Source organism: Diadema setosum, chromosome 17, assembly GCF_964275005.1.
Source record: "Diadema setosum chromosome 17, eeDiaSeto1, whole genome shotgun sequence".
Lineage (NCBI taxonomy): Eukaryota > Metazoa > Echinodermata > Echinoidea > Diadematoida > Diadematidae > Diadema > Diadema setosum.
The window spans coordinates 20398734-20415473 of NC_092701.1; the positions used below are offsets into that span (position 1 = coordinate 20398734).

Here is a 16740-nt window from a genome sequence, read left to right on the forward strand (position 1 = left end):
AAGACGGGTTGACGTATTCGACAGTGACGCCAATATCCTCTGGCCGTGCAAAAATGCCAAGTTCTTCGAGGTCATCAAACTTTTCCTGCAACTCAACAAGCTTGTCACGGGAATACAAAGGGAGTCGGCCCTTGTGCTGAGGCGGTTGCACTGGGCCCATGTTCACAACAGCCTGGAATGGTCCGGAAGCATCATTATAGCCCTTGAATGATGAAGTGAACACTCCATCATATTCGGCGTGGAGTGCCTGGAAGGCACGCCTTGTCTGAGAGGGAAGAACCCCGTCTGGATCAACAGCCACTGACTCAAAAGATCGGCTTGTGGATTGATTCCCAGGAGGCTGGGCAGATGGTGCCTGCCGATCAGACATAGGTGCTTGCAATTGCCCTGCATCTTCCATGCCCATGGGGTTGACCTGGCACAAATGTGAATTGCGGCGAATAACGCAGGGAGCATCAGATAGATTGGGAATGCGGATCCTACCAGCTATGCTTGGGACCACTTTGGGAACTGGGAAGCATTCCTGCAATAAAAGGGGGAGGTAGGAGGGGAGTCTGTTCGAGGCTATACAGCAAGGATGTCATCGGACTCAAACTGGGAAAGCAACTCAAGTGCAAGGAACTCCCCTGGCCAGAGGGTTGTGGTTGTCGCAGGAGCACGGAGAACGTGTGCTCATCGCACAGCATAACCAACTTTAGACTTAACAGTGGAACCATACAAGTACAACGTGCCATCATCCAACATAATCTGGCGCTTAGCGGGTCGAAGGGCTACATCATTGCGCTCCATAAATGGAGTCCCAGCAAAGACCTCAACATCTAGATTCTCCATAACTAAGCCCTCAAAATGGAAGACATATTTATCACGAGAAAAGGTGAGACGAGTTTCACCAACAACTTCCAAGGGGGACGAGGCATCAGCTTGGCGAGCCGACTGGGAGGTAGGAGTCACAGTACAACCGATGGCATGTGCTGTGGAGGCACGCAACATGTTCCCTGTAGCACCTGACTATCAACAGTTATACGGACAGCATGACGATTGCACACGGAGTGTAGTGGAGGGTTCCTCACCATCTAAACCAGACTGGGTACCTTGGTCAACCTAAAAATCCTGGGGGTCTATGCTATCAGAAGTATCTCATCACAGCCTGAAGGCAGAGGGGGCATGACTTGGCAGACTTGGCACGGGATCGACTTTGAAATTGTGGTTGGGAACGCCTAGGAGTAGACTGACTACGACTGCGCGGGGGAAAGGCAGCAGCACGCATGGTTCTAGAACATTCAACTGACTCGAGGAGACTGGTAAGGCTTGAGAAATCTCGGGCTTCAGAGAAGCAAGGATACATGACCGGAGATCTGTACCATATCTTTGTTTGACTATATGTGGGAGATCCGAATGTAACAACTGAAGCCAATGCAGCACTATGACGTTTTCGATATTTGTCGTAAGCTCTTCATCTTCCTTGATGAGCTCACCGTGGTGAGTGATTCCCCCACCTGAGGTCAAAGGATTATCTTCTACAAAGGCAAGTATCTTTTGATACATGTCTTCAGGTCGTTCATCGGTTTCTAACTTGATGTCAGAAAAATCAATGAAATGAGCTCCTGTCGACTGAAAGCCATAGTGAAGGTGAATTGTTGACTAAATGTCATTTCAAGGGTGAGGTATATAGAATTGCGCACTGTGCAGTTACTTAAGAGTAGCAATCACAGAGCAGAAATTTGCAATCTGGCCAAGCATGAGATCAAGCATGACAGCCATTTGTTGAGCCGTCTTGCGAGATTCTGAGGGGACAGAGCTAGTGTCATCAAGAAAACCTCTATTAGAATTTGCCTTTGTCTTTTTTGACCATGTTACTGACTCACCGAGAAACGGTGCAAAGTTGGGATCTAGGTTTAGAGTGTACAGGAGAGTCTGTCTCCAACTTTTGAGTGAGGTGACAGTCTCTATCTTGCCTAGTCACCATTGTTGGGGTACCTTGGGCATAGCACACGCCATTTTAGAGGTGTGGGACTGGACACTACTGGCCAATTAAGTGATAACTATGAGTCAAGGTTGTAAAAACTTACGTTTACAGTGGACCTGGCTGTCTATTTCCAGCAAAACTCCTCCCAGAGTTGGGAAAGATTTCGCTTAGGCTGTGGGCCAGCGCTGCCACCACGCAATAAAGGAGAGAATACTGGATGATCTTCGATCATGTAAACAAAGCTTTATTTGTGTTGATCAACAGTAGTGACAGTCAGTGCCGTATATTAAGAGAGTCAGGCCAACTCGGTTTTCGGCTCATGAGTTTTGAAGCCTGTGATTGGTCAAAACGGGTCTCGTGATCTTTGTGGAGCCATGCCGTTACTAAAGTGCGCTCATACACAGTGCCCATTGTTAACTACCCCTTATTTGGCTTGGTTATTTTGTTGCGTCTGAGCGTACACGCTAATCCTGTAACGCGTAATACGCGCGGTAACGACATGGCGTCCAATTTAGCAGTTGGTCAGACTCTCTTTATATACGATACTGGTGCCAGTCACATATACTGCAATAGACACTAGGTGGCGCTATTGCGCTATAACCAGAGCGGGTTGATAGATAGAGTTGCGACACTGGGGTACAAAGGTCACGTCAAAATAGTTCCCCCTGGTCGTCGATGTCGACGAATGTATTTGTACAGGGTTTTCACATAGGCGCGCAGTACCACACAGACCCAGCGGCAGTGTGAGTTACCAATTGCTTGCGACGGGAGTGTGACTTGTTGAGAAAAATGTCCTGTTTTGACGGCAATCATGCAAACTTACATGAAGTAGAGAAAGGAGTATTTTGCTGTCGAAGTCAAGGAAACGGATGCAAACAACCGGTCAGGATGAAATGTTTTCAAAGTGGTTTTAATGCTCCTGGATGATGTTGATGGGCGAATGTCAAAATATAAGGACGAAAATATTATGTAGTCCCACTCCTTTACAATTGTTGTTGTAATTCAAAATTCCGGGCTGTGGGTCTTTATTGTTGTCATGACGACTAGGAGGAACTCTCGCGTAGAACCCATGCGCGGAGCGCGTAACTCTACTTTGCGCGAGCCACAGAGCAAAATAACAATAAGTGCATTGTTTGCGTCATAATGGGGTACGCGGTTTTCCAAGGTCTTATATCGACATCAACGATCAGGGGGGACTATTTTGAGGGATTGACCAATCAGCTCCAACTTCCGGTGTCGCAACTCTATCTATCAACCCGCTCTGGCTATAACCAGAGCGTGTTACCACCAGTGCCGTATATTAAGAGAGTCTGGCCAACTGCTAATTTGGACGCCATGTCGTTACCGCGCGTATTACGCGTCACAGGATTAGCGTGTACGCTCAGACGTAACAAAATAACCAAGCCAAACAAGGGGCAGTTAACAATGGGCGTATGAGCGCACTTCAGTAACGACATGGCGCCTGTAGATCACGGGACCAGCTTTTGACCAATCACAGGCTTCAAAACACGTAAGCCAAAAACCGAGTTGGCCAGACTCTCTTTATATACGGCACTGATAACCACCAGTAGTATGTCTACATAACAATACACTGGCGCAGGCCGTCACCATTGATGATCATGTTTTCACTCTCTCTCATTTCTAGTCACGACGGTTGCCTCTTACGGACTAACATTTAACCTGGAATCTGGAGAGAGCGCAACCATCTCATCCCCTAATTATCCCCAACCATACGACAGCAACACAAACATTACCTGGATGGTGTTTGTTCCAGAGGGATGTGGCATGACTTTGCGCTTTGACAGTTTCATTACAGAGCGTAATTATGACAAGGTCACAATCAGCGACAACCCGGACTTCTCAGAAGTGGCCGATGAGTTCTCAGGGCCACAGGTCCCACCTAGCACAGAATATGACTTCAGCTCTGTCTGGATCAGGTTTCGCTCTGACTCATCAATAAACTTAGCTGGATTTGAGGCAGTCATTTCAGCAAGATGCCCTGAAGGTGAGGATATTTCTCTTTAAAAATTATCTCCAAGTATATATTTCTGATAACTGCATGTTCTTCATCTGTTTTATTCACTTTTTTTATTTGACTGTTGGTGATAAAGTGTCTGTGTTCTTTAGTAATTTGTGTGCAACATCACCCCAACCAACAGACTTCTTGAAGATAATGTAAATGACGCCTTCTAAATGGAACTACTTCACACAATGGGTGTTCAGTCAGGTTGTGGAAAACTTGAATCACAGTTTAAAATTTAATAGAATTCAGCAGATACTAAATCTTTCTGATAACTACATAGTATTGATATGTTTTATTCACTGTTTTTGTTTAACTGTTGGTGATAAAGTATCTGTCTTTTCTAGTGATTTGTGTGCAACATAACTCCAACCGACAGAATTCTTAAAAGTAATATAAATGACGCTTTCTGAAAGGAACTACTTCACACAATGTGTTCGGTCAGGTTTTGGAATCTTGAATCACACTTTTGAATTTTCATAGAATTCAGCAGACACTAAATCAATATGTGTGTTATGGTTGGTGTGATTTTAACGGGGGGGGGGGGGGGTGTCAAATTGACCCCTCAGTAAAACCTTGGTCTCAACTAGCCCAGACATTATCATGAAATACTTCATTTTCATAAAAAAGTCGTCATTATGGTCGTCATTATTGCTTCACAAACAACAGAAAGCAAAATGTCAAACACCTCAAATGCTGGTGAAACTTATGAAACTGGTGAAACTTATGAATGCTGGTGAAACTTATGAAACTGCTGGTGAAATTACTTATGAAACTGGTGAAACTTATGAATGCTGGTGAAACTTATGAAACTGCTGGTGAAGCGTAATAAGTGTTCCTGTCCTTTTTGTCTCGCCCACCGGAGGTGAAGGCGAGACTAAGGGATCCAAATGGCGTCCGTCCGTCGTCCGTCCGTCGTCCGTCCGTCGTCCGTCGTCCGTCGTCCGTCGTCCGTCACAAATGTTAAAGTTTACCTGCAAGACTCTCTTAAGATGCATAACTTGGCAACTGTTACAGCAATGGCAGCCACACTTGGGTGGAAGAAGCACTAGGGGCATCTTCATGTTATGGTGTAGTCGGAGGTCATTTGATGATGTCAAAGGTCATTTGAGGTCATATATTAAAGAGTATGTGCAAGACTCTCTTTTCTATGTTAAGGTTTACCTGCAAGACTCTCTTTTGACAAATAACTTCACATAAGTTGCTTGGATTACAACCTAACTTGGGTCATAGATGCACTGGGGGTACCTTCATGATATGGTGCCGTTGGAGGTCACAGGATAAGGTCAAAGGTCATTTGAGGTCATACGTTAAAGTTTACTTGCAAGACTCTCTTATCACACGTAACTCGACACATGTTGCCACAATGGCAATCAAACTTGGGTGATGGATGCACTGGGGGTACCTTCATGTTATGGTGCCGTAAGAGGTCACATGATAAGGTCAAAGGTCATTTGAGGTCATACGTTAAAGTTTACTTGCAAGACTCTCTTATCACACGTAACTCAGCACATGTTGTACAATGGCAATGAAACTTGGGTGATGGTAGATGTCTCTTGGGAAGTTGAAGGTAACCACAAGGTCAAAGGTTACAGACAGGGGTCAACGAACTTTTAGGGCCCAATGTTAAGTTTTCAGGGCGCATTTCGTTTATGGCTTATAACTTTTGATCCCTTTGTCCGTTTGTGGCCAAACTTGGATGGAAGATGTCCCTTGGGGAGGTGAAGGTCGTCACAAGGTCAAAGGTCACAGACAGGGGTCAACAAACTTTTAGGGCCCAATGTTATGTTTTTAGTGTGCGTTTTGATTGTGGCTCATTACTTTTGATCCCTATGTCCGTTTGTGACCAAACTTGGACGGTAGATGTCCCTTGGGGAGTTAAAGGTCATCAAAAGGTCAAAGGTCACAGAAAGGGGTCAACAAATTTTTAGGGCCCAATGTTAAGTTTTTATGGCGCGTTTCGATATTGGCTCATTACTTTTGATCCATTTGTCCGTTTGTGACCAAACTTGGATGGTAAATGTCCCTTAGGGTGTTGAAGGTCACCACAAGGTCAAAGGTCATAAGCAGGTCAATTAACTTCTGGGAGTTATAAAAAATATTAATTGCTTGTACGCGAATGGGGGAGACACAATTTGGCGATTGCCTTGTCTGAATAAACCACTTTTTGTGCAGCTTTTCGTAATATGGATATTCACCATTCTTTTTTTTTCATTGAAATTTACTTTCCTCAGAGGCCCTCGTTTTCGAATTTTCATAACTAATTTCTATTCTATTGTAGAGCTTCAGAATTTCAAACGGCTATTTCTAATTTGAACTCGTTTTCATGTGTGTGGTATCTTTTGAAACACTTAAATATCATTTGTTGTTTTTTTTTTCCGTTTGCCTGTTCCAATTTACTTCATCCAAATTCAATGAGGAAAGATAATGTATTGCCTTGATGACTACGCTACACTTCATCATTATGTATCATTATTATTATCATTACGTTATGTACAAATGTGTATAAGAATGTGTGTGTTGGATGATAGATATCGTATTTGTGCAGGCATGCATACTTATAGGAATGAAATGCATGTCTCTGCATGCATACTTATAGGAATGAAATGCATGTCTCTGCCTTGCATCAGACTGTCACCATTGATAAGTTTTTCCCACTTGTCATTTCTAGTCACTGCGCCTGCCTCTGACGGACTAACATTTAACCTGGAATCTGGAGAGAGTGCAACCATCTCATCCCCTAATCATCCCCAACCATACGACAGTAACACAGACATTACCTGGACGGTGTCTGTTCCAGAGGGATGTGGCATGACTTTGCGCTTTGACAGTTTCAGTACAGAGAGTAATCATGACAAGGTCACAATCAGCAATAGCTCGGATTTCTCCCAAGTGACCGATGAGTTCTCAGGGCCATCTGTCCCCACCAGCTCTGACTATGACTTCAGTTCTGCCTGGATCAGGTTTCGATCTGACTCGTCTATAAACTCAGATGGATTTGAGGCAATCATTTCAGCTAGATGCCGAGAAGGTGAGAATATTTCTCTTTAAAAGATGGCTGCACGTATGTCTTCTGATAACTGCATTTAATTGATTTGTGTTTTTTAGGTGATACACTCTTAAAACATCCGAGTCAGAACTGACCCGGAACTGGGTCCGTTGGGGTCACACACCGTTCCGGGTCAGAAATGACAAGGAATGGGGTCAGATATGACCCATTCAGAGTCATGAATTGGGTCAGGGTGACCCTATTCAGGATCTTCATGACCAAATTCCAAGTGATTTTTGACCCGGAACGGTGTGTTACCCCAACGGTCCCAGTTCCGGGTCAGTTCTGACTCGGATGTTTTAAGGGTGTACGCTATCGGCGTATCACCTCTTGAGTTTGTACTGAATATTCCTTTATTAGGTCATTGTGTTTGTCAAAATCTTCCTACATTTTTTTATTAGGTGATACGCTATCAGCGATAACATATTTGTGACGTCATCTAGGCGCCATTTTGTGATTTTCAGATACAGTCACAAGCATAATCGATCATAACTTCGTAACAGAATGTCATGTCTTTATCATTTTCGGTAGACATAGAGTTCAAGTCATGACTGATGGTCCTGTAGGCCAACTATGTTTATTACCTGGGTCATCATGACCGCGCGTCAAAATCTTAAGATGCTAAAAAAAAAAAGTTTTTCCAAAGGGAGATCTTGAAGTTTCAGACAATTTTAAGCGTTTCAAAAATGTCCGCGCCTACGCATCCGTCCGCACGTTTTCGCGCACACAGGGCGTTAGCAACATGAAAAGGCACTCTTTCTGACTGATTTGGATTCCTAATACATTTAGTGACAATTTCCATTAATTTCCGATCGGTTTTGACCAATAACAAGGGAATGTCTGGCGTCAAAGTCAAAGTCAAAAATTCGCGCGAGCGTCTATGCGCAAATATAGTGAAAAAATGTGTTTGTTTATTTCGTCATAACTCTTGAAAATGTCCAGCAACCCTATGTTTTCATTGCATATTACAAAAAGCATATGACCCTCATGGCAGAGACACTTCAAAACGACGTCTATTTCACGTCAGTGCTGTCGTCAGAACGACGTCGTTCACTGTCGACAAAAATACGTCATTTTGCTCGAACGAAAGACGTAAAAAAGACGTTATATTTAGACGTCAGAATAATATGTCGTCTTAACGACGTAAAAAACAAAGATAATGGACGCCATTTCAACGTCTTAGACTGACGTCAAAATGTATCTTTGCTCAAATGGAAGAAGTCAAAAAGACGTCATATTTGTGACCACTGTCTGACGTCTAGATGGTCGTACAAAGACGCTTTAATGACGTCTAGATTACTACTTGAAAGACAAAATATCACGTCAGAATAACGTCATAAACATGTTTACAATTTCATTTTCAATTTACAACTTTTTTACATGTATTGGTACTGACAAAACATGTCTTAAAGACGTCACTTTGACGAAAATAAACAAAGAAAAGAGACATCAATTTGACGTTGTTTTTTTAGCCAAGATACATTAATTACTATGTTACTTACAAGACCTAACAAAGGTGTGGGCATCTTCAGGTACAATCCTACGAATCTAACAGTCTATTCCTTAAGTCCTAAATCCTATTCCTATGCCTGTATACCAACCACCTATTTCCAGCCACTGGACTGTTGTATCACGTTCCTTTATAAACGGGCAAAAAGTAGTAATGTTTCATGACCTGAATACCAAACTAGACCACAATATTGTGAGAAGTCCAATAAAATATGAAAATATGTCTCCATAACACACGGTTGCATTAGTTCCAATAAGATAAGAATAAAAAGTACAATTTCTGACACAGTCTAAATTTTAAACCCGGAGTAGATACTTTAATTATTAATGTTTTTTTTTTCAAAAACTTCACCAGTTTTTGCATATTAAATTCAATCGCATGGATATTCGTGATCGACACAGTAGCGAATCGTATGACGTGATTATGACGTTCACACTAAGAAATCAGGGTTCAAAATTGAACCTCTAGGCGTGATACAATACTGTAAAAGTGGAAATTTTCGCGGTGTTGAGATTTTCGCGCATTTTGCACAACCAGAAACTGGCGCGAAAATAAAAGCCCGCGAATATTTTTGCTTGCAATATGTTCCTGTGCGCGACGTCTAGATTCCGCGGAATTAAAAACACGCGAAACTCTTGTGACCCGGCCAAGAGGGAAAAATTAGTCGCGCGAAAATATCCACTTTTACAGTTGCAGCACCCCTTTTCCCTCAAAATTTGAACCCCTGTCTAGGGTTCAATTTTGAACCCCATAAAGATGAACCCTCTGAGTTCAAAAGTGAACCTCAAGGTTTATTTTTTGCACCCCTGCAGTAAAATGTTGCACTATTAAAGTTCACTTTTCGCACCCAGGCAGGTTAAAAATTGAACCTCTGAAGGATACATTGTTTAACCTCAAGGTTGTAATAAGGTTCATTCTTCGACCCAAAAGGGTTAATTCTTGAACTTTTCAGATATCAAAATTGAACCCTTTGCTCCCTGTGAACCCTAGACCCTATCTATGCTCCCTGGTTTTTATTTTTCCACCTTAATGGGTTACATATATATTTTACATATGATATATATATATATATGTATATATACATGTAATACATACATGTATTATATATATATATATATATATATATATATATGTATAATTATATATATATATATATATATATATATATTTCATGCACTATGTATATGCAATCCTGCTGAAATAATGGAGATGTTCAAGCTTGAAGTACAGCACAGTGTTCAGAGTTGTTCAATGAAACGCATACTCCTTAGCAATGCCAACACATACTCTTTAACAATGCCATCACCAATTCATTGTACATGCTACTCATACTTCATTTTTGGCACACACTCTGTACAGAGAAATGAAAACATCTCTGCACCACAGATGATTACATTTCATGTTTGTTTAAAAAAAAGTCTTGGGATAATGAAAAACGAGCAAAATTGAATAAAGAGAAACTCCCCATTTTCGTACATTATCTATTAGTACAGTTCATCATTTGGTACATACAAACATGTCACTTTCATTTGTCAAGATGGATGCATTTCTGCATTCACACAAAAATGCACATGTATTAATTTTATAGGCTAAGTTTTTATCATCATTCAAAACAAGGAGTTAAGTCAAATCAAGTTTTTGCATTATAATGTAATACATGTACAATTAAGAAAGTTAAATACAATACATGTACCTAACATATACTCATAGAGTAATGGAATATATTCAAATTTTGTAAATATGGGAAAACAATATTCTCTGATGAAAAAAATGTATCAAAGGTCTGTCATTATCATTACATCATTTCATTTCCCTATAAGAATTTCTTTATGACAAACAATAAACATAAAAATCTCCCCCAGCAGAAAAAAAAAATGAAACATTTGCAATCCATGTGCGTTGTGCAAAAAAGTACACTTTTATCATCTAAAGAAAGCAGACTTGTTAATTCCAGATGTTGAATGTGCAAGCAGTTACAACACAGTGAATTCAGGTAAAAAAAAATAAAATAGTTGAATAAAAAGTATACATTACAAAACCTTTATGGTAATTTTCCACATGCATTGAAGGAAACAAAATGGCCACAATACTTTCCAGCTATATGCAAATGAATGAAAATACTTCATAAATTAAAGATCATCTAGAAACCTTCAAGAAAGATATATAAAGATCATTAACAAATCAAAGCACAGTACACAATTATTCGAAGGATTTCCGTGAACACATCTTTACATGGCTAATGCTTACATACAATAATTGTAAAGGTTAGTATCCTCACCTGTTACATAACAGAAGAAAAAGAAGGATACCAAGTTTGCTGAAACTGCAATAAAATAAATAATTAACACCACTAATACACACACACATGCAAATTGTGACAAGCAACAAAAGGAAAAAGGACCCCCCCCCCCCTCCTTCCTCTAACAGCATCCAACCCAAAGTATGGGGATATGTCTATTCCATCGATATAGGGATGGCATTTGTAACTAGAATCACATTGTACGAGATATGATAGAAGAGAGAGGAACACTCAGAGAAAATAGTAGGATAGCATAGGCAGGATAGGAGAGGCACAAGATAGGTAAGTACAGGAATTTTCCAGCTATATACAGAAAGCTTGAATGATGCCACTGTACTACAGTGTAATTCTCAGTGCTGGCTCAAGGCTAAACTTCATCTTCCACCCAAAACATCAAAATGCAGCTTATATTCATAAGCGAGAATGACAAGAAAACCAAGCTACTCTAGCTGCAAGAATTTCTATAACAACCTCGAGGATGATAGTACTGTACAAAGTGTCAGCATACAAAACAATACATTTTTTAGTGTTTTAATCAATTAGGCAGAGGATGATACACAATGCAAAGCAGATACAAGTATTAACTCATCATGATACAAGTAGCCACAGGGTTGTAAATCTACAGTGATTTCTTTAAAATCATTCGATGAAGTGTTCTAACAATATTACCAGCCAGTATTCTACACTGATTTTATGAAGACTGTTTCAGACCGTAGTTGATTGCCCTGGACAAAGGTTTCATCATGGATGCATCTGTAGAACTGAATGAAGTTGTAGCGATTCATTCCACGAAGACAGCTGAAGAAGGTGCCTCAGTCATGCAGAATACCTGGGGGAAAACAACAACAGCAACAAAAGTGTTACACTCTCCTCTGTATAGTGATACAAAAATGTACAATATATCATACATTTATTTAGAAGATTGATTTCTAGGAAGGAAAAAAACATAATTGAACATTTCTATGGGTTGCACTTTCCTGACAAATCACAAGTACAACACACTCTAAACACCCTCTTAAGCTTAAATTTGATTGTAGGGTAACAATCTCAAAACAATGCTATACTACATGTACAATATAATTCTAGAACTTTAATAGACCATACACTCTACACTGAAAATTTGAAAATGCTGTGCCATCTGGATGAGGGCAGACAAATTCATTTGTTACATCTTTACAATATTCCCAAATCTCCTCATTGAGATAGCGTCTGTGGTTTGTATCAAGACTATGAGGTGGGATGATGGGGGGGGGGGGGAATATATGCTAGTGAAGAACAGGTGAAGTCAAAATTACTTGAGAGGGCCATCAACCCTCTTCATGAAAAAGGTCATACTGATCATGTACCGAGTTTTCACATTCAATGCAAAAATGCAGATTCACCTTGAACTAGGAACAACGTTGATTGAGAGAAGAGAGATGGCCAGTCCAGTCGTATACTGGGACAAACGTCTTGTCCAGGACCATCCTCCTTTTATGTTGATGCAGTGACTGCATCAGCAATTCGGTACAGCGTATTTGGCCCAGTATACACTGGACTCCGTTATAATGAGGTCCTCAGGGCCTACAGTTTTCTTTCGTTTTATGAAAGTTTTGTTACAACCAAACAAGTAAACAATAAAGCAACAAATGTAGAGCCAATAACATTATGGCCTCAATTTCAATTTTGTGTAACCTTATTTATTAGAACAGGAGTGCACTGTGTGTATGTATAAAGACTGATGCATTAAAGAGTTCCACAAATAATAGATCTGAACATACAATGCAAAAAAAAAAATGAGACACAGCAGTCTCGTGATCAACTCACAGTATTGTTCTTTGGCAGATCCAGCACAGGTCAGTTGCAGGTTAGGTGGCAGCGACATATGGCAGCAGACCTTTCCGGACTTTGCGAAATGTTGGCAAGGTTTCCTTCTTCCTTGGCGTTGTAGTGTTGCGTTTCCTGCGTTAAATCTATTAAGTACAAAAGTAAACCGAATACATGGTATGTCATCTTTGATAATCCAACTAAAAACAACTGTAATGTAGAGCTGTGCAAGAAAGAATTGGATGCTATACACATGGCCACAGGAACCAGGGGGGCTCGGGCCCCTACTTTTTCAGCACCATACAAAGGAAAACGTAAGGTGTCCCCACTTTGGGTCCCCCCCCCCCAACTTTCTGTACCCAAAAGTGTGTAAGTGGCACTAGAAAGAAATACATGTAGATAAAAACCTCGAAGTGTGAGCACCATAAGGATATGTTTTTGCGCTGAATACTTTTTTGTTTTGTTTTTTGCTTGTAAGCTGAAACCTGGAAGTGGCACCAGAAGTTGCATTCAAGGCCTTTTTTATTTGCTTGTTACCTCATGAAACTAGGAAGTGCCCCCCCCCCCACTTTTTAAAACCTTCCGCCAACAGTGATACAAAGACTCTGCATGGCAAACTGCAATTAATCTTACAAGATTAACCAATCAATCTTTCCAACTCTTAAAGATAATCAATGCTACATTTGCAACATTCATAAGAAAACAGTTTTTATATCAAAGGGGGCACTCCTCTCCTGGCCTGCAGAGAAAACTCACCTTTGCCTTGGGGTCACAAGTAGGAAGAAGCTTTGACATCAGGTTTCATACCGAGAATACTCCCAGGAAGTAGGATGCAGTCAATAGGCTATTTGACTGCTCACGCTTAATACTAGTCTGCTACATGACTTACAACGCTGCTGGCAACTTGTATTTTCACTTCAAAATCAATATAATTATGACTGTTGTTCACCATGTCCATAGATATAAAGTGTATACATGTATGGCCTACTGTAGATCTACTTGAAATATCTCTTCTTTGTTTTTTGGTTTTTTTTTAATAGTCAGTACCGGTATCATCAGCTTCACACCCTTGCCACACTGACACAGCTATTGAAACCTTTACTCTAGCTAGTCGGCCGCTATATACATAGAAACTTTATTATACCAGTTTAGGATTCTACTGTAGTCAGTCTGCACTACTGTACTGGCTGCGGCACTGTGCAACCAAACCCAAGTAAGAAGGAATTTCTTTCACACTGATGATTACTAGCTGTACCTCCTCTGCCTTAGTACAGTTTGATGCACATTCTCTCATTCAGTGTTTCAATCACCGATATCTGTATCATGTATGTCACCGCCGACCGACTCTCACACAGCTTATCATGCAGACTGTATCAGGGGAATGCAGATATGACTAGTGACAGTGCGCGATCGAGTCTTAGTCCCATACACAGTTGTAAACTGTGGGAGCCCGAACGCTTCGTATTCGGACAGGTCGCAGCAGGTTAATAGCCTACTGACTCTGTACAGTAAGTCAGTCTTAACCTGTACGTCTCATAAGCACACGCAATCAAAGATAAAACAGTATCACAAATCACTACATTAAAGTACCATTAAATTAAACAATGCAAACTGTTTTGCCTTATTTCTTGTCAATCCCTAAAAAGCAGTAGAAGTAACCGTAAAAAGGCCCGTATTACTTCCCATTAGGTCATGTCATTTTGCATGTACAGTGTATTAATTCACGCGTGAACGTGGTAACAAAGAAAAGTTGCGGGCACGACAAACGATTGAAATTATTTCCAAAGAATTGAAGGATCTAGCCGTACAGAAGCAACCCAAATAAGTCATGATTTGTGATCATTTACTCACCTTAATCTTGTATAAATCGGCAAGTCTTGCATCGAAAAAGTCCCGCTTCAATGCAATCGGGAGTTCTAGACGAAATGGAAGTGAACTGTCGCGACGCTTTGCTTTGTGACACGTATACACATAGCTAGCTCGCTGTATGCGATGAGCTTTCAAAAATCGGAGCTTCGATCGTCTTCTCTGATGTGATTGGTCAATTTCCGGGATTGGCGTGTTAGTCTTTGCTCCCGTACTGTTTATGAAACTGGCACAAACAAAAAATGTTATTTCATTTTATCAAACACCAACAAACATTTTTGTATTGATTAATTTGCAATTTTAAAGATGAACATCATCCACAATTCAAATCACTACTGATACTATACATTACAAATCATAACATGTTTGAACGCAACACTATGCTCTAGGTTTTTGTAGCAGACTAACTCTTCTATTTGGAGGTTCAAAAATTTAACCTTTCTCAAAAGTAAACCCCATTCGGAGTAAATAGCACCCATAGAAGTTAAATATTCAACCCTAGTCCACGCAAGGGTGCATTGGGTCAAACTCAACCCCAAATTGAACCCTGATTTCTTAGTGTGTTGTTACGACCAGTCACAAGCAAAGTCATTGTCATAACAACTGCAACGCATTCAGTTTTAATTCGTAAAGTATTTAGATGTTTTTTTTTTCTATTTCCAACATTTTCCAAATCATTGATTCTATTTTATTTTGTTTAAAAAATCATTTCGATTCCATCATTCATACTTGATTACAAATTGAGTATGTCGTTATTGGTTTCTAGCTATGCGATATTTCAAACATCTCTCAAAAAAATATCGGGACTCTAATTATTGTGTTTAATTCCTATAAATTAAGATAAACTTCAAGAATATCATACACGATAATTGCCTTCATAATATCATTATACTCGTCCCTTTTTATGAAAATTCATGATCGATATAGAAACCACCAGAAGCCAAGTTCCAACTTGCATTTATTGGTATCAGATTTCCAGTTTGGTTCATGAGTTTACATAAATGTGTACTAATCATTTGTCGTTGAATTACACTCAAAAAAGTCATTCATGATTTCTTGTTTCGAAGTCTTGCAATATCGTATAAACAAACACAAAAGAATAATGTATGCATTTAGAAAGTGGTGAGAAAATGGAGCTATGATAGCATTTCATCCGTATGTACTTTATTATATCAGCAGAACCATATGTCTGCCATCAGAGAGAGAGTGAAAAAAAATCAACCCATAACTCCGATTGTCAAGTAATACTGTATAATACATTCGTTGAAAAGGTCGTTTTATTGTGTGTTTTCATTTGGCGAAAGACAACTTCATTTTTAGACCCTAATGGTAAATAATCAAAGGAAAGCTACGTTACCCGATATTAAACAAATTCAATATCTTTTCATTTAGATGGAACATCGAGCATCACATAAGAGTTATAAACGCTACTGACGAGTTTTATAAGACGCATGTTCATAGAAAACTGACATGATATGTAATTGCACGTTTGAATGATGATATTTAAGCAATACATAGTGTTCTGGCTCCATACCAAGCCTGGACAAAAGTACAGAATCTTAAATGAGCAATGTTGCATTTTTTTTTCATTTTTTTTTTTTTTTTTTTTTTTTGGGGGGGGGGGGCTTTGTACCGATAACTCTACGGGTGCCTTACAGCGCATTGATTGCGTCTTCCATGCAAGTCTTGTGCTTGCTAAAAAAAGATAATAATCAAGATTTATTCTGAAAAAAAAAAGCGAGATCAAACCTGGTCGTTGTTTACGTCTGGAAAAGTAAACTTTCTGGTCATAATCATAAAGTTGTAAGAAATTGTACACTTTTGTCACGTTCTTCAAATTTTCAACTTGTGTTATGAGCACATATTTTCTATTCCAATTGCGCCTACATTATAAATTATTGGAAAACTAGTTTAGTTAACAATGTCATAAAGCATTATTATTTTTGGCCGTATATACACGTATATATAGGGATAGTATGTCCCAAAAAAAAAGTACAACGGGACCCCCCGCAATGATATCTTTAAAAATAGCGAATCAATCTAAATACAAATTTAGGGTATGAAACTATAACTCATTGCCCACATCTTACAAAAAACTCCATTCGATTTGCTTCAGTGGTCAAAGAGAAATAAGGAATTTTGTAGAGAATGTCGGGAATCTCTTTTGTCCAAGTTCTGTCTATTATTCACGCGCTAGTGCATTGAATTGCTAAAATTAGAAAAA

General features: G+C 39.8%; 1 protein-coding gene across 1 annotated transcript in view; it reads left to right on the forward strand.

Moving 5' to 3' along the window:
* The first annotated feature begins 6797 nt into the window (after positions 1–6797).
* The window catches only part of LOC140240514 (uncharacterized), a 56395-nt gene continuing 46452 nt past the window's right edge, over positions 6798–16740 (forward strand). The window contains exon 1 of the mRNA XM_072320280.1: positions 6798–7017. Coding sequence (XP_072176381.1) covers positions 6798–7017 — 220 coding nt within the window. The remainder of the gene's footprint in view (positions 7018–16740) is intronic.